This window comes from Gambusia affinis, linkage group LG02, assembly GCF_019740435.1.
Source record: "Gambusia affinis linkage group LG02, SWU_Gaff_1.0, whole genome shotgun sequence".
Lineage (NCBI taxonomy): Eukaryota > Metazoa > Chordata > Actinopteri > Cyprinodontiformes > Poeciliidae > Gambusia > Gambusia affinis.
Genome location: NC_057869.1, coordinates 11,976,843 through 11,998,252, shown reverse-complemented (window position 1 = coordinate 11,998,252; position 21,410 = coordinate 11,976,843). Strand labels below are relative to the sequence as shown.

General features: G+C 36.2%; 2 protein-coding genes across 4 annotated transcripts in view; one reads left to right on the top strand and one right to left on the bottom strand.

Annotated features, from left to right (window-relative positions):
• The window catches only part of cenpf (centromere protein F), a 30,755-nt gene extending 29,216 nt beyond the window's left edge, over positions 1-1,539 (top strand). For 2 of the 3 annotated variants that reach the window (XM_044140520.1, XM_044140526.1), the window contains exon 38: positions 849-1,517. In XM_044140520.1, the coding sequence (XP_043996455.1) occupies positions 849-1,031 (183 nt within the window). In that variant the 3' untranslated portion in view covers positions 1,032-1,517. Of the gene's footprint in view, positions 1-848 lie in introns of all 3 variants that reach the window. The other variant, XM_044140511.1, reaches the window with a different exon arrangement.
• Positions 1,540-7,586: 6,047 nt separating this feature from the next.
• LOC122844753 (potassium channel subfamily K member 2-like) lies at positions 7,587-18,848 on the bottom strand. The gene is made up of 9 exons (XM_044140497.1): positions 18,732-18,848; positions 17,209-17,315; positions 17,003-17,115; positions 15,795-15,885; positions 12,907-13,024; positions 12,175-12,335; positions 10,598-10,784; positions 10,363-10,502; positions 7,587-8,078 (listed from the first exon to the last, which is right to left on the bottom strand). Coding segments are annotated over exons 1-9 (1,254 nt in total). The 5' UTR covers positions 18,733-18,848; the 3' UTR covers positions 7,587-7,742.
• Between the last annotated feature and the right edge of the window lie 2,562 nt (positions 18,849-21,410).

Below are 21,410 nucleotides of genomic sequence, written 5' to 3'. Positions count from 1 at the left end.
GTTTTCCTCTCAGAGCCAATCAGATCGCAGTGTTTTAATCCGGTGAGAACTGATTCTTCAACAAAAAAGCAACTATTTTATTTATTTAGAAAAGCTTCTTTGTTTTGCATCCAACAAAATAAAATGTAAACATAGATTTACACTTTTCATGTTTATGACAAACTATATCAAAATCAAACTTTTGTTATTTTATGTATTGACAACCAAAAAAATATCATCAAGATGTCAGACATGAGGAAACTGAACTGAAAATAAATAAATAAAAATCACAGGTCTTGGCTCAAAGAAAGAAAATCTATTACACATGTTTTATAAAATAGACAGTCTTGTAAATAAAGCATTTATTAATGTTTAACGAGATGTTAAATTTATCTCAAATTAATTTGTGCTTTTGCAAGGCAACCCTAACGGTTAATCAAGTATGAGAGGAAAACCTCAAAACTTTACACACAACTTGTCAAACCTCAGAGAAAATTCAACAATTAAACCAAGTATTTTTTTTTCTGACTCGTTTGGGGCCTGTAGGTCGCACTCTGCTGCTTTCAGTGCATGGCACCAGGCTGTTTGTGATTTGTAATAAAACCTGCAGAGTGTCTAAAACTGTTTGTTATGGCCCAACTTGAAGTGCATCCTTACTAGAGACAACTCTGAAAAAAAACATTTAAAAACTTCTGAATTCCTCACAGTCACTGTACTTTTGCCAGTATGCAATAAAGAGGTTAAACTCCATAAATTATTATCAAAAGTAATGATTTTGCCTCTAAAAGTGGACAGAGGAAAATAATAAAAAAACCTAAAGTTCTTTTTCAGTTTCTACATAACTGACCTTTGACCTTTCTGCCCGTCAGGTTTTGGGGTCCGTCCATCTGCAGAGTCCCTGTGGTTCATCATCGGACGGCTCTGACGGGACGCGCCAGCCCGTGCGTGGCGAGCAGAAACCTCCGCTGAGCGTCCATCAGGAAGCAGAGCAGAGAGAGAAACCGGTTCTAATGGAGAAAACAAAACAAGGAGAAAACTGTCATGTTCAGTAGATCACGTCACACACTAACAAACCCACCAAGGCACAAATGTTCGCTTGATCACGAGGTTGTTTAAAATTTCACCTAATGGTATATAGGGCCAACAATGTTCACTTTTTTTATTTGAGGAGAAAACACTTATAGATTTTTTTTTTTCCTGGTTTGAAACAGAAGAACTTCCTGTTCTGTTTATTCTGCCTGTAGCTGAAAATAACCGTCTTCAGGAAGAAATAGATATATGAAAATGTCTTTTTTTCTTCCTTGCATTGCTTTTTGTTCAGTTGTTTTATTTTTTTTACTACATTTTTAAAAACGTCTTTAAATTAGCCAGATGAAGTGCTGTGGTTGTTTGTCATTTTTCTGCCTTTATTTTTACTATCGCTCTCTTGCTGTAAGAAATACTTTTTAGCTCATTTTGTTTTCTGTAAATGACGGCAGCTGACTTTTCTTACATTTCTGTCTTTTTCTGCTTTATATTGATGTCAAACATTTTTTAATAAACCCATTTTAACAACTTGTATACTTTTAATATTATATAAATTAAATATGCAATTTACCAGGTTTTGACAATATGAGCAGCAACTAAGTTTGTGCTGAATCTGACTGACTTTAATGATTTACTGATTTGCATATGTTAGCATGAGGGGTGTGTAGAGTACCCAAAAACTACTGAACTGTAAGAGTAACACCAATTCAACATATAAGACTCATTTAATCACAAAGTAAAAAAGTTTTTTTTTTAAAGTACTGAGTAACTGATCAAATTGTCAGTCATTTAAAATTTAAAATTTACATAATCAGACAGAACAAAATATAAACTTAAGTGAAAATGTTGGTGTTTTAAGGACAAAAATTACAATAATTCATATAAGTAAGAAAAAATAAAATCAGGCAAAAGAAAATCTTTCTAAATTAGTTTATTTCCATTTTTAAAAAACTTATGAAACATTAATAAAAACTTCAGGTGTGTGGTGAAGTTTTGATTAAAACATGTTTGCTTTGAATTCTGTGGGTAGAAAATCCAGAAATTTAAATATCTACCTCCTTCTGATCCACCTGATTTCGACACCAAGAGTGGGAATCTTTGCATTTCTTGCTGAATATTAGCGTCTCTGAGGAGGCTGCGTTAAAAACTCACCTGTTGTGATTTTCTCCTGTGTGTGGGACAGCGGGGCACTGAGAGGTTATGGGAACAGATCAGGGGTGGACACAGTCCCACACACCTCTGGACGGACACAGTCATGTTCTGATGTCTCTGGCCGGAGCTGCTAGCGGAAGCTGCAGTGCCAGAACCAACTCTGGCCTGCGACACGGGAAATAAAGAGCTGGGACTGCTGAGCTGTGTTTTCACTAGCACTCTGGCGCAAGAGTGTGTGTTTGTCTACCCATGTGTGTGTCCGTCCTTCTGTGGACCTGACAGACCGACTGACTGTCGATCCCCCTGCAGTATGCATGATTTATCCCATTCTTTACCCAGCAACACTGTGTAAGCAGCAGCTCACAGAGTCACCAGGCAGGAAGGGCCCACTGATGGCCACGAAGAGGACCGAGGGAAACAAAGATGGTGGAAACATTTAGTTAGCCTGGCCGTTACTTTCTAACCACTTGATTCAAGTCTCACTTACAGCACAGTCTGGGATTTCTCCCATCCACATGGATTCTATCGGTACATTTTCTACCAATCAGTGAACTGCAGGAGAAGATGTGAAGGAGGATGTCGATTTTCTAGACAGTTTTCACAATTTACTGGTCTGTGTTTTAGCAGTGGCAGCGGAGGAAGTGAATGAAGCTGCTAAGTACCATTAACAGCAATCTTATTGAAATCTGCTCTTCTCTCTTTGCAGTGGATGGTTTTATTTACAGCACAGGCAATTTCCCTTAAGCTGCATAGTGTGTAATTGGTGCATAACATATGTCATGTCCAAACGTTGGCGATAGGGTAAGGTTTCAAACTTCAACAGAGTCCAGGCTACCAGGAAGCAATTGTTTCTCAATAGACTCTCTGCAGGAAGCTAAACGTAGCGAAGGGGCTGGTTTTTAACCAGGCTAGTTAAGGTGAGGATTAGAGTAGTTTTTAGATGTAAATATCGTGTTTCTCATGTTTCAGGAGTGTTTTTTTTAAGTTGACAGTTTTTTATGTGAAATCAAAATTTTTGCACTTTTTATGTTTCCATTTGGGTCTCAACTGCTTCTAAAACCAACCAAAGTGCTTAAACGAAACACAAACAAGTTTTCTGGAAAATTAGCAGTTTCAAAAACTTCCTGATTGTTGAGTCACACGGCTCGTTACCTAGCAACCCTTCTTCCAATCCTAAAACCAAGGAGGGTTGGTAGGAGAGTTTCAACCTTTCCAACTGAATAAATTAACCACTATTTACTTTTAGCTGATTAGTGTAACATCATGACTTTAAAAATATTGAATTTTTTCTCAATATTCCAATTGTCTGACATGCTTTGTTTTGGCTTTTCATTATCTGTAAGCCATCAAAATGACAGCAAATAAAGGTTGCCTTGACAACCTTTATTTGCTGCTCTGAATTGAAGTTAATCGGGATGGAAAACCTTTTGATCCATTTTTGAAGAAAATGTATTTTTAAAAGACTCAAATTCTTCAACTTTTCTTCTTCTTGTCTGTGATGTCTAGAGATTTGTTTTCTGACTTTAGTTTGTGACATTTTAATATCGCTTCATTAAAGTGATCATTTTTACAGATATTTTTTAATTTTATTTATTAAATGGAAATGTACACAGTCCTACTGAGAGTTGTGGGAGTGGAGAGTTAAAAACCAGTGTGCATGCTAAAATTTACTCATTATATTTTGGGAAAAGTTTAATTGGATTAACACACTCGGGTCTCTTGACCTTGCGTGGCCGCTTCAGTTCAGAAATATGTTCATAATCCGTCATACTGTATCTGCATAGCTGTGTTTACTCTGTTCTGTACTTTCTGTTTTTATAACTTTTTGTCACGCATCATAAGACCTTTAGCTACAGTCCTGTCCCACTCATGGGACTGGTCCATCACCCTGGAAGTTTGAACATTAATGGTTTCTCAGTGGAACAGCGGCTGTGAACTCTGTGACCCAGAAAGGTCAGCCGCACCTCCATAAATTAGAATATCATTGAGAACTTATTTTATTTTAATAATTCAGTTCCTTCAAGCTCTGCAAACTTCCTCTAGGTTTCTCTGGGACTTTGATTTTTAAATGAAACTAAAGCTTTACCTTTTGTAAAGGGAGCTCTGTTAATTTAACGAAAGGTTTTGGTTCATTTTTAGGAGCAGAATTCAGTCACTTGAATGCTTGATACAAAATTACGCATATCAGAAACTGTCAATCAATAAATCAAGTTAATTTGAATAGGACATTACAGCAACAAGACGGTTCAAAACACAAAAATAAAAAGTCATAAAAACAACATATAGTCACCAATTGAGAAGCCAGTAACAAACTTTACATTTAGTCAAGTGCTATCATCAAAATCATCAAAACACGTCCAATGTCAATATTTCATTTATCATGGGTCAACTGCAACTCTAAACAGCTGAGTTTTTAGTCGAGATTTAAAGGAAGTCAGTGTTTCAGCTGTTTTACAGTTTTCTGGAAGTTTGTTCCAGATTTATGGTGCATAGATGCTGAATGCAGCTTTTCCATGTTTGGTTCTGGTTCTGGGGATGCAGAGCAGACCAGAAGGTTGCTATGACAACAGCAGATCTTTAATGCAATGTGGTGCTAAGCCGTTTAGTAATTTATAAACTAAAACAGTATTTTAAAGTCTATTCTTTGAGCTACAGGGAGCAAGTGGAGGGACTTTAAAACTGGTGTTATGTGCTCTATCTTCCTGGTTTTAGTTAGAACTCCAGCAGCAGCATTCTGGATCAGCTGCAGCTGTTTGATTTGTTGGACAGACCTGTGAAGACGCTGCTGCAGTAATCAGTTGCACTAAAGATGGATGAGTTTCTCTAGATCTGGCTGAGACATTAGTCCTTTAATCCTGGAAATGTTCTTCAGGTGATAGAAGGCCGACTTTGTAACTGTCTTTATGTGGCTCTGAAGTTTAGGTCAGAGTCCATCAGTACTCCATTACCATTTCTAGTGATTTCAGTTAAAAATGTTTTCTGAGTTTCAGTTTTTGCTTCATTAGTTATAGTTAACTTCAATTACCTTGATCCGAAGAGGTCTTAAAGGGGCAATATTATGTATTTTCTAGGTACATGGTGCCATTTTATAGCACAACCAAGTAACTATGTTTACGTCAATTGTTATAAAAATGTTATATATATATCAAGTATTACTTAAAATAAATTTTACTTCCTAATTTAACGCCTTGAAATTGGGTATCTGTCTCTTTAAAAACTCCTGCTCTTTGTGAAACTCTGCCTTCAGGAAGTCAATATAACATCGCTCCTCTACTAACTCTTTAACAACATTTTTACTAGTGTTGAACTGAGAAGTAGTTTATATAATGAGCTCAGTTCCACCAGATGTTTGCCATTTGCTGCTGGCTAGTCTGAAGGAGCAGAGTGGGGGAATCACAGAGGTGGACTGCTCTGTGAAGTGAAAACCTTGGAGGCGCTAAGTACGCTTGGGCATTTCGCACAGCTGAATGGTTGCCATGGGAGATTCAAACATGCATGAAAGAATCGAGGCCAGTCCACTGATGAGTGGAGGACGTTTGACACAAATTACTTCCAACATGGCAGGTTCAGCCTGTAAAATGCTTTAAAAAAAGTATCCAAAAACTCTTAAACGTTATCATGGGATCTACAGCAGGGTTTTGCAACTGCTGATGTAAAAATCTACACTTCTACAAGCAGAAAAAACACTGTGCAAATTTAACTTTCCTGGTAGAAAACTTGTGCTAAGATTAAAAAAAGAAAAAACTAAAGTTCGCCAGAGTGAATGTAGACCTGGAATATTGTGTTTTTGACACGAGACTAACGGAAATATCTGGACAGCAGAACAGCAAGGACAGCTTTCCAGGGGAAATAAACTCATTCTTTCTGTAGAGCAGCAATGAGGGAGAAGCATCATGGTTGGTAGGAAATGTCGCCTCAGAATACACAAATTTTGTTCCTATCTATTGTCAGTGTCTGACCAGCTGCTGATTTGTCAGACTTGCAGTCGGTAAAGTGTTTGTTGCTCTACGTCATGATAAAGTAACGGTGAGGATAAAGATCTAACAATGACAGCAATACCATCCAGTCAATAAAAACATTCAAATAAGAAAACAGACTTTAATTATCACAAAGATTTTTTGTGGTAATAATAAACCATAACAACTCCAATGCAATATGCAGAAGAGAACATGTGCAGAATCAGAGTTGGCCATGAAAATAAGACATTTATAGGAGCTACTGTGTTATACATGCATATTGAATTATTAAAACATTTTGGTAAAAAATTAAGCTCAAGCAGTTCGGTTTTGTGTTTGATGTTGTGCAGGCCTGAAGTCTTTTGCTTGAAACTGCAAATAGTATCAGGAGCTCAATTGAAAGTTGTAAAACTGTATTTAACATAATTACTTGTTAGAATACTTGACAAAGACAGATTATGTGTTGAGATATGAGGCTTCCACCAGCATGGACATCAGCTTGCTTTGACTAAATCTACAGTCCAAAGAGGCATTCGAGGCGACGTGAAAAAGCTAGTTCTTCAGGTTAAATCCCACATGACGCTTTTGTTTTCTAAAAATACTAAATAACGTGTTTCAGTCACAGGAAGGCACTGTGTGACAAATTCAAGTTTTTCCAAATGTCAAACGTTGACTTTAGGCCTGAACAGTGGATAATGACTTAGAGGTGAGGTTTGAAAAGTTACACGGTAAAAGAAACAGAGCATTTGGTTTAATTAGCCTGTCAGAGAGAAGAAAATAGATGATCATTTGTCAAAGTCAATATGTTATTTATACATTTATAAATGTCACAGTTCCAAACTAAATATTTAATTAATGAGCTAAATATTTAGCTTACAAGTTAAATATTTAGTTAGGAAGTTAAATATTTAGTTAGGAAGTTAAATATTTAGTTAGGAAGTTAAATATTTAGTTTACAAACTAAATATTTAGCTTTTGAATAAAAAAATTTGCCAGGAAGCTAAATATTTGGTTTGAAAACTAAGTATTTACTTTTGTAAACATTTAATTTCAAAACTAAATAATTAACTTAGAGTCAACCCTAAATATTTAGCTAATAAACTATTAAAAATATCCAAATTGGAGATTAATATTTAATTTGCAAGCTAAATACTAGCTTGTAAAAGTTAGCTTTAATCAGCAAGCTATTTAACTAACTTACTGATTAAATATTTAATTTGGAACCATGATATTTAAAAATTTATGAATCACATGGAAAAAATATTACTTTAATAAACAAACACCCATTTTATTCTCTTTGACAGGCTAAATAAACCAAATATTGATATAGCAATATTAATTTTTATAAAATATTATATAACATTACATTTATAAATATAATATATTTATAAATGGAGTATAAATATACATATATTATTATATTCTTTATTCTAAATATTACATATTTTTACTTAGTAACTTTACAAACGGCACCTCATAAATGACTGAACCCAAACCAGCAGCTACCTTTTTCTAATAGGAGAAAACAGAGATTTGTCTGAAGTGAAATCTGTTTACTATGAGCTCAAGTTCTGTTTGTTCTCAGCTCTTTGTTTGACTAAACTCTTTTAACACTGGAAGAATCATCATCTACTTGGCGTGTTCGAAAATCGAGACGTCTCCTCTCTCCAGGTCCAGGCCGTTCACCAGCGATCCGTTTCTAGTCAGCGGCGTGGTCAGACCCTTTAGCCCGGCCTCCTTGTCGTTCCTGTCCCGTTCGTCGTTAAAATTGATCGACGTGGGCCGACGTGGAAGAGTGAGTTCAGGCGCCGAACTGAATCCCAGCTCTGAGGACAGTTTGCGTTTGATGGATGTGGCTCGCTGGAACTTGTCGTAGATCTCGACGCTCACACGGCGACGGGTTTCTTTGAACTCTGCAGAGACGTTGGCGGTCCACTCTGCAGCATGCGCTCGGATCTCTCCGACCTGCGTGGAGACGGACCGAGACAGAACAGTGAGATTCACAGGTTTCAGCTCAACGGCATTTGTTTTTAGCTCATTGTTTTGTAAATATTTTTATTGATTTTCTAGATGTCCAATATGAAAATGTGTCATCCCATTTACAACCTTTCTGTACTGTTTTACAAAAAAGGTCTTCTGTTTATCCATGCATTCACTAACTGCTGCCACATCATCTGCATAAATAAAAAGCCTTTGCACCACTCCGTGTTCACTCTGACTAAAGCAGGAGAGCAAAGGCACATTTAGAGGCTGGAGGAAATATGTTTTTCACAGCAGGACTTCAGCATGGAAGATCATTAGGAGCGGGAGTAAACATCACCTCAACTTCAGAGGAAATCCTATGAAACTCATTTAGCCAGTCAAGTATAATCACAAATAGGTTAGGATATACAAAATATATCCATTACATTTTTTGCAAAAAATTGTTCTTAGATAATGAGATTTTATTCTGGTCAGTTCTGCCTATTGTGAGCTCCTTTCAGTTGTGTTAAGAGTCATTCTGACTGTCATTTTAAATCCAAATTAAAATGATTTAAAATGAGGCCAACATTGAGTTGGCCTCGCCTCCCAACTCAATGTTTACATGTCAATGTGAAAATGGCTGCACACAGATCCGCAATTATAGAACTGTACATCTTTGAAAAGCGCAAGTGGAGCCTCCTGCTCAACCAACAAGAATGCAGCAAGTGATTTCTGGATGGTAAATCCACTACAAAATACTTGTCTCTTCTAGCAGCCATTATACAGCGCATGCTGGAGCTCTGCTTGGGTTGCTAGGGAGGGTCTCTGAAACGGCTCATTCTCCAGACACCAAAAGGCATCAACTTATAGCAAAAAATGATCCAAATGGAAATATAAAAACATCCAAAATGTGAATTTTGGTTAATGGGTCCCCTGTAGCTAACAGGAACGGTGGGTCGAGTCGTTGTGCTCGTCTGCCTTGACACTTCAGAAGATGTTTGTCTGCTGAGGAGCAGTTGAACGGCTTTCCTCAATCTTCATTCATGCTCAGGAGTGAAATCTAATTATTAAATGGGAACAGCTCCATCTTTCTCAAGAGGGACCTCAGGGTTTTGCTAATGAAGAGCTAAAACCTTCCATATGTTTCTTCACGCATAAGTCAAATTGATTTCCATAAGATTAGCTATATTTAGCATTGAAGCAGTTCTGTAATAGTTTCTTAAACAGGAACATTGCTAAATTGCGCCCAAATTGTGCATCTGTCCCTGTGGAGAGGATCTTACCATCATCGGTGTTCATGCATTTGGCTGGCAGACGGCAGATTAGATTTGAAAAGAGTCGCGTCATTTAAACGAAATTAAGCAGAGGGCAAAAGTTGATGTGGGGATATGGCACTGTAACACAGACACTTTTATAGTTCATCTGTCACCGCAGAGCAGGAGGTAAACAGACACAGTTACCCAAAAAAAGTATTAATACTCCTGAAACTTATTCATATTTTATCATGTTGCAACCTCACTGTAAAACATTAGAGCCACATTTAGTTGTGTCTGCCGTCTTCTGCTCTTTAAGTCACATAAATGTAGCAGGTTTTAGGTTTTGAACCAAAATGTGTGAGTTTGTGAAAGATAAACTTACAGCAGTAAGTTGTGTTAACTTTCATATTAAGAGTTGAATAAACTAGAGTTTTTAGATTAGCACTTAAGAAAACTGAAAGAAGAAAAAGACAGGAGTGGGAACTATTTCCCACAATGCTTAGCAGCTCGTCTTAGTATACTGAGATGAAAGTGCATTACATTAAGACAAATGTTTATTTTAAAGCTTGAGGATAATGTCCTGTTTACACTAAATGTTTTTATCAGAATTCATTGTGATGTTTAATAAAATTCATTATCAGATCTGAAATTTTGTTTATGCAATTTGAAACAAGAATTGCAATTATTTTGAAGTAAAATAAGTAGTTATTTTAACTTCATATTGTGAGTAAAATAATAAAGAAATGTGGCTCTTTAATCAGGTGAAGACAGTTTTTTCTTGCATATTGTGAAACAATTATTTGGTTTAAATTGTAGCATTAAATTCAAAGACTACTTTTTAATTTGTAAAATATGTTTTAAAAACATGCATAATTATAGTTCCACTGTGATGCCCTCCTTTGTGTTAGTCTGCCACCTAAAATAGTAATTAAATCCACTGAATATTGTGTCTGTAATGTCACAAAACGGGGAAATGAAGGTTTGTGGGGTTTGAATGCTTTTGCAAGGGTATTTACATAAGAGTTGAATACCTCTTCTTTTGTCCTCCTGGAAATGGCTCGAAGCCAGTCTCCTATCATGCTGAGGATAGCAGCGAAGTAGGCGAGTCCCACCAGAATCCAGAACCAAACCAGTGGTTTGTAATAGTCCAGGTACTCTATGTCTGACCCACCTGGACACAAAGAGACACAGATCAAACCTGCTGTCATGACCCAGAGAAAAACAGAAGAAAAAAAAAACACTTTACAGAGAGTTTGTCTCATTCACCGGCCACAAAGTCTCCAAACCCGATGGTGGTCAAGGTGATGACCACAAAGTAGAGGGACTCCAGCGCAGACCAGCCCTCGATGTGTTTAAAGATGGCGGCCGGCAGCGCCACAAGCAGCAGGCAGCCGAACAGTACAAACAGCAGCGTGAATATGACTCGGATCTTGGTCTGGCTGATGGCCCAGTGCTGCAGGGGAAATGAACGACAGAGCCTTGTTTAGCTTCTGTCGTTATTTACAGGCTGAGATCTGTCACATCACCAGCCATAAGGAGGAAAGTTGTTAAAAAAACACATCCATGTTTGTTCGGTAAGGACATTTAGCTCTGCCCATGTTTTGTCTGTGTGTTGGAGTTTTCTTTGATGTTTAGTCAACCAAACTTGATCCTTTTTGTTGGGTGTTTTCATATCCGATAGTCTAGTCCAGTAGACTCGGTTCGATTAAGAACCAAAGTTGCAACATTTCTTATATTTTCAGCTAGTGCGGTTCGCTTTCACTCTACACTGTGTCAAATGATACAAACCCTTTGAAAAATCTGTTCACCTAGGAAGACATGAGTGCAACTTCCTTCTTTATCAAATGTAAACAAAATGGAGTAGAGTCAGATTTTAGCGGTTGTAGGTCTTCTCTTTTGCCACGAGCCGTTTCGCCTGCTAGCATTAAGTTATTATTATTATTATTATTATCATCATTATTATTATTATTATTATTATTATTATTATTATTATTATTATTATTATTATTATTATTATTATTATTATTATTATTATTATTATTATTATTATTATTATTATTATTATTATTATTATTATTATTATTATTATTATTATTATTATTATTATTGTTATGGTTATTATTATTATTATTATTATTATTATTATTATTATTATTATTATTATTATTAATATTGTTGTTATTATTATTATTAATTTGCATTCCCTCACAATACGTTTGCGAGGTAATGCAAAAAAAATTAAAAAATCAAATCAAATCCCCACTTTCCTTAGCATGCACCGCGGTTTGTAGGCGGACGAGAGTTTACTGTTTTTGGTCTTCATCAAAGTCGGATTGCTCATTCACACCTCAACAAACAAACCTTTCTAGATAAACAAACTAGAGTTTGATTAAAGTGAACTAAACTTTGGCAGTAAACATTTAGTTCTGGCCTTTTTTTTAGTGTATTTGACTTTTTCTTTTATTATTAGTTTACAAAATATAAATCATAAGTCTAAGTCAATTAACTCACAAATCAAATTAACAGCATCTGTAGTTAATGACCTTAGAGATGCAAGATTAAAACATACATTTCTTCACATTCAACCTAGATGATAAATTTACTGCTGTCTCTTTAGAGAGTTATTAACTACGTCGTGATCCACAAGGAGGCTCAGTCTGCAGGGATTTCTGTCCTTTTAAACAATCATTCACTTCTCAGCTAGATTTTTCCATCAGTTATCCAGAGGCAGTGATAAAACCTTATTCATAGATTTATAGCACATTGCTAGATGCGGTTTTGAACTTTTAACAATATGTTTTGTAAATATGATTTAAGATTTGTCCATCTGTTTGCAGACTCACCACAAATATTTTCTCCACCCTGGCGATTCCCTTCCCGAAGATGGTGCCAAGCTGATCACCCACACCTGCCAAGAGGAAACCAAACAACGGTATTCCCAGCAGAGCGTAGATGATACAGAATATTCTCCCTCCTTCGGTGTGGGGAGAGATGTTCCCAAATCCTGCAGAGAGCACAATCAGAAACTGTCCCAGTCTGCCATCACAGGTTCATTTTCAAACATCTTATATCCATAATCTGTGACCTAAATGCAAGATTTGACTAATTGATGCAAACAAAAGAAGGAAGTCTGGGGCTTTTCATATGAAACTTTAGCCAATGGTGCCATAATCCTGCAGCTCCTTTAGAGTTTTAGCTCTTTTATTTAAATCACAATTTTCTACAACATGAATCTGATCTGTCTGCTCTGTTCCTTTCTGAATTGTTGTGTTTGTTCATGGATGATCGACAACAAACCTCTAAGTTTGCTACATGTCAGAAGTGAAATAACGACACAGGTGGACTCCGTTTGTTTTTATATATCAGAATTTAGAGTTTGAATGCAAATACACGCCACACTTTTCAGATTTCTGAATGTGTCAATGATGCACTTATACATTTTACACTGGTAACTCACATAAACACACAATAAGATACTTTATTTGTGACTGTAACCAATCTAGAAAATGTGGAAAAGTTAGGAGCTATAAACTGTAACAAGGCGTCGTTGATGATCAATAAGTTTAATTTCCTACCGATGGTGGTGATGACAGTTCCAGCAAAGAAGAACGCGGAGCTCAGGTCCCACAGGCTGCTGTGGTTGGTGTAAGTTCCTGCAGGATTCACCCCGGATCGGACAGCAGACACAACTTGCTGGGGAGGAAAAAGGCTTCATGAGACTCCAAAAATAAACTTTGCAACTTTTATTCTGCTGTAAATAGTTTCATGTTTGTGTGCAGAAGCTGTGGTTGTGTATGAAGTTTGAGATGAGGCAGAAACTGGGACTGATCATGAAAACAAATGGTTTGGGATCCACGGCCGAGGTGGAGCTGATGACAGAGACTCTTTCTTTTTGTTTTTCCTGGTCTGAGTCTGGAGCTGTCCCTGGTCCTGAAAGCACTTTAACTCTGCGTGTCAAATCTTCAACATATGTGGATGTAAAGTCTGCTTTTATACCCTGATTTTATGACCAAATTATGTTTACAACACGTCACATTCTGATCATTGTTCATATTTCAGTTTAGTAATCTACTAAAATCTGCCCCTCAATTCACAGAAAACCACAACATAGTGAGTCCCAACATTAGGACCGTTGTGATCGTAATATACCATATATACCATAACAGTGAAGTGGGAGGAAAAAGGCAATTGGTTTTCCAAAATGCTCATAGCTGAAAATCTGAAAAGTGTGGCATGCATCTGGTTTATTCCCCAAATAATCAAAGCTTCTGGAGACTCCAAACAACTTGTTGCAATATTTGTAGGAAAAAGTGTTTATGCATGCATTTCTTTGGTAAAAAGTATGAATAATCTAGAGGTGGGTGATTCATTTATTTAATTGATTAATCACATTTTCTCTTTTTGAAGATTTTATTTTTGCTAAATCTGGATTTTCTTTTTCTACCAAAGCACTTCTTGGGTTTCCAGAGTGTCAATAACCCACCAAAGAGCTGCTATCTTTATTTTAGATCAATAAAGTATTCTTTAATTTGAATTTAATTGAATTGACACCCCTGTTTTATTCTTCTGTTTATTTTGATTTTGAATTCAGGTCAATTCAGAATAAATTATGGAAGTAAAAGCCAACTTTTTAAAATATTTTCTGTCATTTGCAATTTAAAAAAATAAAATAAAAAAATTTATTAAATTCAGAAGTCAGATTGAAAAATAAGTATTTTTTGTCCAGCCCATACAGAAGAATCATGTTTATTTTTTGGTTAAACTTCATGCTTATTCAATACTTTGCATTGATCTATAGCAAAAATCCCAATTTCTCCTTTTAAAAAATGAGAGGGAAGATAACAGTTTGTGAATATTATTGCAAATCACATCACTTCCTTTAAACCAGTTGTTCCTGTGGAAACATAATGTTGAGTTTTGGTTGCATCAGATTAAAAATATCAAAGTGTGAACAAATGCATTGGATTTATTAATACAGTTTCTTCTAAAAGTGTTTTTTCATTCAGCTAAAAGCAGCTGAAGGTTTGACACTTGGTGGTGGATTGATAACAGCATCGGTTCATTCGATTATGCTGTTAGTCTGTCGTGTGTGTGTCACTAATGTAATAAAATTGCTCTTTGAAGCAGGAGGAAGATTATTCATGTCATAACTCCAGATGAGTCCGTCAGTGAAATCGATCCAAATCAGGGGAACACAATCAAACAGAGACTCCAGTCCAACTAAAAACAAAAGATCAACATTTGAGTCTGATTGTTGCGTGAATGAATGGATTCAGGAAGGAAAGTTGTAGATTATAAACAGACAGGCTGGAGATTAAGAACAGTCAGTAAATTCACTATTGAAGAAATTAGAAAAACACAGAAATTAGTTGCAGTTGGAGGAAATGTTCCTACTTCATGGTAGTTAACTTTTTTTGGATCTTCATGTATCTTTTTTAAAGGTGACCTTTCATGCAAATTTCACACTTTTGTTCTTCCATTTGGGTTTCTACTGCTTTTATAAACAGCAAAAGCGCTTAAGAAAAAAAATCAAATCCCCAAAACACCCAGCTGATTTTTGGCAATAAGTTAATGTATTTTGGTGTCTGGAAAATTAGCTATTTCAAAATGTCACAAATCAGCAGGAACTGACCGTTACCTAGTAACCATGGAAGCCCAGCCGGTTACCTGGCAACCCATGCATAGCTCAAGCACATTTTTTCAGCTGGCTTTCAAGGATTCAAAGATTTCTGTCATACCGCCTTTTCTTGTTTGTTGGACAAAATTTGGACTCAGATTAAGAAATTTAATACACAAATTAATATACATAAATAAAAATAATTTATGTGCTATAGATATGTATATAAAAAATGTCTGTGTGTAAATCATTAATGAGATGAAGCTGAATTAGGTGCTCTATTTGCTGTGCAATGGCCGCTGGAAAAGACGAGTGTCTTATTGTTGACTTCCTATTCAGAAATCACTTGCTGCATTGTTGTTGGTTCTGCAGGAGGCTCAACTTCTGCTTTTCTAAGATAAACTGTTGTGTAATTTCATATCTGTGCAGCCATTTTCATGTGTGAGTGTTAAAGTTGAGTTGGGGGCGTGGCCATCAGCATGGCCATCATATGGCCATCATATGGATTTAAAGTGACAGAGACCCTAAAACAGCTGCAACAGGCAAAACCGATCAGACTAAAAATGTTATCTACGATTGATTTTGTGCAAAACATGTGATGAGCCTGTTAGTTTGACCTCTTCTGACCTGCTCAAAGAAGCATGTCACCTTTAAACCAAATGAAGACATTTTCTAATTCCAACAAAACAGCTCAGTGACCTTATGAAATGGTAAAATCTTGAAAACATAAACAATTAAATGTTTTTCTTGGTATGAGGTCATAGTCACCATGGATCACTAAATCATGGTGTCATGACAGGATATCAAGTGTGTGTGTTTGTGTGTTTTGGCTCAGTGACGACTCACCTGGACCAGCTCCTCCAGCTGGCTCTGGTTGACACAGGAGTGCTGGGACAGGAAGTCCAGCTTCTGGGACAGGATGGCCAAACGCTGGGCACTGAAAGAGGGAGAGGCGGAGTTTGTTCTTGCTGTTTTGACAAGAAGACCCTGTTCTGTTGGAAAACGAATGAATAACCAAGTCTTCTCTAGATGGACCAAAGCCAGATTTATCTCAAGAGAGAATCACAATTATAATGCGCTTGACGACTTTTAAAACATCATAAAACCATAAAGTTCAAACCATTTCATAGCCGTGTGATGTGATGTGATTGAAAGACAGAAAGTAGTGATTAATTGTGAAGTGGAAACAAAATGACACAGGATTTAAATACTGTTATTATTAAATATAGTAATAGTTTACTATTATTATTATTATTATTATTATTATTATTATTATTATTATTATTATTATTATTATTACAAATCTGTAGATTTTCTTATCTTGAAATAATTTTGCTTATTACTGAATACTGAACAGGTATGTGAATATCATAAAATGGCTTTAATTACAAATTTCTGATAGTTATAGAGTCAATACATAGTATATTTGATTAAATTAAGATAAGGTGTTAAATTAAATAAGTACTCACAGAATAATAGTTGTCAATTATGTCATTCTTGTTTATGTATCCATGTGTTTTATCTTATTCTACTGTTTGCTTGTTTTCTATTTGAAATAAATATTTAAATTTAAAAAAATGAAATGAAATATTTCACAATTAAAAATCTGAAAAGTGTGTCAGACATTTACCTTCATCCCCCGTCCCTCTGATACCACTAAGTAAGAATAAATAAATGAAAACAAGTCACTTTATGGCTAAGTAAAGTCCGCCTGTGTGTTTTCAATTCTTGTTGAAGCCAATTATCTGAGAAGCAGCCAAATGGCATTTGGTCACTTTGGAGTTCAGGGAAACATGGTGCAGGCAGCATTATGCTGTGGGAATACTTTCCTTCTGTATAAAATGGAGGAAGCTAAAAGCCTGTTAGACGCTGCAATATATTTGAGGCTGTAAAGAATTCCCTCCGTAGACTCCCAAAGCTAGCAGAAACACCTTCAAAAACTAAATCAAAGAAGTGGTGAGGGTTCTTGATTCGAAGCTGTCCTGAGTTTTTCCGGCTCAGAGATAAAATAATGAAGCTCGAGGAGTAGTAGTGAAATAAAAACAGATGCCCACCTCTCATGAGGCTGCTCCAGCCATCTGAAGACGGCGGCTCCTATCACCAGGTACAGAACCACCAAAAGAAAGATGGCGGTCACCGTCTTCCACTTCATCACTGTGGCCACGACCTGCAACACTTCGGCTGGTCAGTCAGCCCTCAGCAACTGGTTAAAATGACTTCTACCTGGATTGTTGTTGCTTTCTTTCGTTTGATTTCTCACCTCACTTTCCTCCCGAGGAGTCAGTGTGATTGGCTTGGTGGAGAAGGAGAGGCGGGGCTTTGTGTTGTGAGTGGCTGATTTTGGGTCCAACAAGTCTGGAGCTGCCACTGTGAAAAAACTGGATTATTATTTAAATCCTTTACATTTCCCCCCTCATTTTACATTATCCATTTCCTCTCTTACTCACAAATATTGGTTTATTTGTCTTGATAAAAGTAATTTATAGATATCGACAGTATTGAGTTGACATTGTCTAATTGTTATGTGAATGAATGCATCCAGGATTAAAAATATAAAGATTGGAGTTCAGGAAAAGGCAGTAGTTTCACTACACTGTAAATCAGTGTCGTTTTAAGTTAAATTGAATGGTTTAACTTGAAAATGAACGTCCAGCTGCTGCCTTGAAAATGCAACTTAAGTCGACAAGAACACTGTTTTGGTTTTAAACTCAGAAATTAAAGTTCATGAAGAACATTTTGTTTTAACCAAAAATTCACCAGCCACAGACACACACCTGCAGTTTTTTTTTTTAAGTTTTATATGTTTCAGATAGACTGAAAGAAATTAATTTGGAAAAATGTTTATTTTGCCTGCTTTTGTCATATCGAAGTCATGTTATTTATAGGAATTATTTACTTTCAATTGGATGCAATGTATTTACTGTTTATAGAATAGAATAGAATAGAAGTACTTTATTCATCTCAGCAGGGAAATTACTTTGCAGTTGCAGCATAAAGACAAGACACAGTAACAACTAGTTGTAGATAAAATAAAATAAAATATAAATATAAAATGCTATAAATTGTAAAATTGTAAAGTGCTGTAAAAAATAAATAAAATGCAACTTAAGAGCAGTCCTTGCAGAGATAATAAAAAATGCAGATATGTATATGTAATATATGTACAGCAAGTGTGCCACAGTGCAGTTGTGCAAAATGAGCTATCTACTTTGTCACTTTAACCTATCAGCCATTTTTTGTCCTTTCATGCATTTTAATATGCTAAATAAACTTAAATGCATTGGATTAATTGTAACTTTTAGTATGAACATGGTATAAAATATAACAGGTATTTGAACTTCTTTAGACTAAAATTTTATTTATATTCTGGGAGAACCCTTTGAAGTTTTTGCATTTGTGTTCAAGTAAAAAAAATATATAACAAACTGATACCTCCCACATTAGTTTGGTAAAAAAAAAAAAGATAAAATATTGTATCTGCTCCTCTTCTGCTCTTATCTGTGAGAAATGTATTACTTTTGATTATTTATGGTAATAAACAAATCACATTTAAAAACTTACTTAACTTAGGAAATAAATGACTCAAATATATTTTTCTACATTTAAATTGTTAAAGAAACCTGCAGCACTAAGTTATCCTCTAAAGATGTTTATGTAAAGTTTCAGGTGAGTGTTTTGAGGTGAAACAACGTTTGTAACTGAATGCACCTCAATATCACATAAATATAAGATGTTTCCTGGAGCTCAAACCCTCAATCAGGATAAAATAAAATCCTCACTCACTTGTCCTGGTTGGCTATCCGATGCCCTCCGCTCTCCTCTTCTCCTCACCAGAAGCTTTCAATGCGTTGCGGGGAATCTTTCCTCCGATGCGTGTCTCCTCTGCGCGGTGCCGAGGAGGGCGGACGGACCGGAGCTCCGTCTTCCCTCTGCTTCCCTTCGTGGCTTTCGGCGCTGATCGGACACTGGTCGGTGCTGTTTGAGGTATTTTTCAGTAAACAGTTTCTCGGGTCTCTCGGTCTCTTGTGGTTTCTGACAGCTCTCCAGTTGGAGATGCGCTCCGTGTGCGCTCAGGGTTTTGAGCGCACCGGTGACTTGTTACCGAGAGGAGGAGGAAGAGGAAGAGGAGAGGAGGTCCGCGGTACGGAGAGGTGGTCCCCAAACGTGAACAGGCCCTCAACACCCATTAGTTACCGACCGTGTAGTTTACTTTTGTATAGTTTATACACAAAAGGTGTATATAAACTATAGGGGCGCCGTCTTAGAGGGGGCGCCAAAATTATGTTTGTTTGTAATCCTAGCCTTCTGTTTGTGCCAGAAGGCTATGATTAGGGCTGTAATCAGAGGTGGGTAGAATAACCAAAAACTGTACTCAAGTAAGAGTAGCACTACTTCAATATATTTTTACTCAAGTAGCCATCCAAGAAATTACTCAAGTACAAACAGTACTTTGTCTACTCAAGTACTCAGTAACTGATCAAATTATCAATCATTTAATATTTGTCAACATAAATATTTGTCAACATCAAAACAAGTGTGTATTTAATGCACATAGGGATAGCAGAGGTTAGAGTCTCTAATGTTTAACCAGAGCAGGTGCTGTAAACCAGCTGCTGGTGAACACACAGCTACGTTATTATCACACTCAACCCCTGCAATCTGACATCCTATTTGCTTTAGGATATTTACTCATATCACTATGGTCACACTGTCAGTCCTGTCTTTCTTTACAGACTTCTCATGAATGACGGGAGAAGAGAAGCGAAAAACATTCTTTACTAGTTTATTGCACACTTTTAATTCATTGTCAATTAATGGTTTATTAAAGTAAACTTAATTTCAGTACATTAACATTCAACATCCGCTTAGATCTACTTTCAGTGTTGTAGTTTAGTCGCCTACCAGCAGAGGGCGCCGTTGCTCATCCTGAAGCAGAGCCGTCCGCTTCAAAATGACCGTAGAGCCGTTGACACAGAAGCCAAGATGGCCGCCATAACGGGGAAGAGTAACAATCAATATACAGACTGGTGTGGGATACAAAATGCACTTTAAGCGGTTCTGTTTAGAAATTTAAACACTGGACAAACTCAGTAACGTGTCTTCACGATAGATAATTAAGGGAGTAGTTATCGCTTTAAAAATCAACCAAAGATGACGGATGTGCTAGTCAGTCCTACACGATGTGATGATATTAAAGCGGAGGATAACGGAAAGAAAAATTGGGAAAACTATTTATTTATTTTGGGAGATGTAATGAGTTAAAGCGCTTCATAGAGCAAATTTTTAATTAAACTCCTTCAAGAGCAACCATAAACAGTACTGCTGTACGATCACCCCTCTGATCAAGTGTTTCACATATTTTATTCTTTCCATCTTTTATTTTTCTGTTCATCTAAGAGGTTCCTGTTATATTTTACATGTCTTATGTTTACCAATGTGAGAAAATCACACTTTTCTGTTTATTCAGTCAGTATTTAATACATCTGACACAAAATTTGTTAAAATTTAAATATATTTACTATATTGTGAAAAATTTAGCCCTTCATGTTATAGAAAAACAGTCAGTTTTCTTGGTACAAGATTCAATGTTTTTAAGAAAATCACAGCATCTGTCAATTGATAAGATCAGTCAACTTTAAATTAACTGTTTAATTGATAACTTGCATCCCTAACATGAGGAATGTGAGTGAAAAACTGTAAGGAATATGTTGATTGATCGTACTTGAATGGAAAAGTTTCCTTCCTGCTCTGTATAAGTGAAGTTAAATCTGAAACTTTTCTTAGGTTGATTGCACAGGTTAGGCTTTACTTCACAAGCTTATTGAGACTGAAAAAGGCTGCAAACTGTGGATTAAATGTGTTGTTAGTATTTTCTGGTGCTGTTTGTGGTTAGTCCTTAAAACGTCCAAGTTCAAAATGTTTCTCGGCCTCCAAAGACTTAAACATTCATGTCTCTGGCTCCATTTGTTTTTCCATCTTTCTTCTTCTCTCACTCCTCCTCCTTCTTCTTCCAGATCCAAATGAGAAATTAATAGCTGCTTAATTGTTGGTGTTTCCACCTCAGAACCCTGACAATTAAAGGTTAATTATGTGCCCACTCCTTTTGCTAAACATAGAAGCTGCCGGTGTGAATTTAAGTGTGTGGATTCGTGGCTCTCTATATGTAACATCCATTCTGACTTGCATATCTGAATGCAAGCTGTAAATAAACATGGAGTTTGTGGAATGAGCCTAATTTATATATCAGCTCAAATGTTAATTTGATCAATTTGTTGAATGTACATTAGCAAACAAATACTGCAGTGGTAGTTTTTCACTTAAAATATATATACAGAATCAAACTATCAAAGTTTTGGATAATGATTTAAACCCCAAACAAACTTTGAACTTAACTTTCTCCCTAAAGCGTCCGTTTAGGTATTCATGATGAGATTTGTTCATTGATGTTCTCTACGTCTGAGG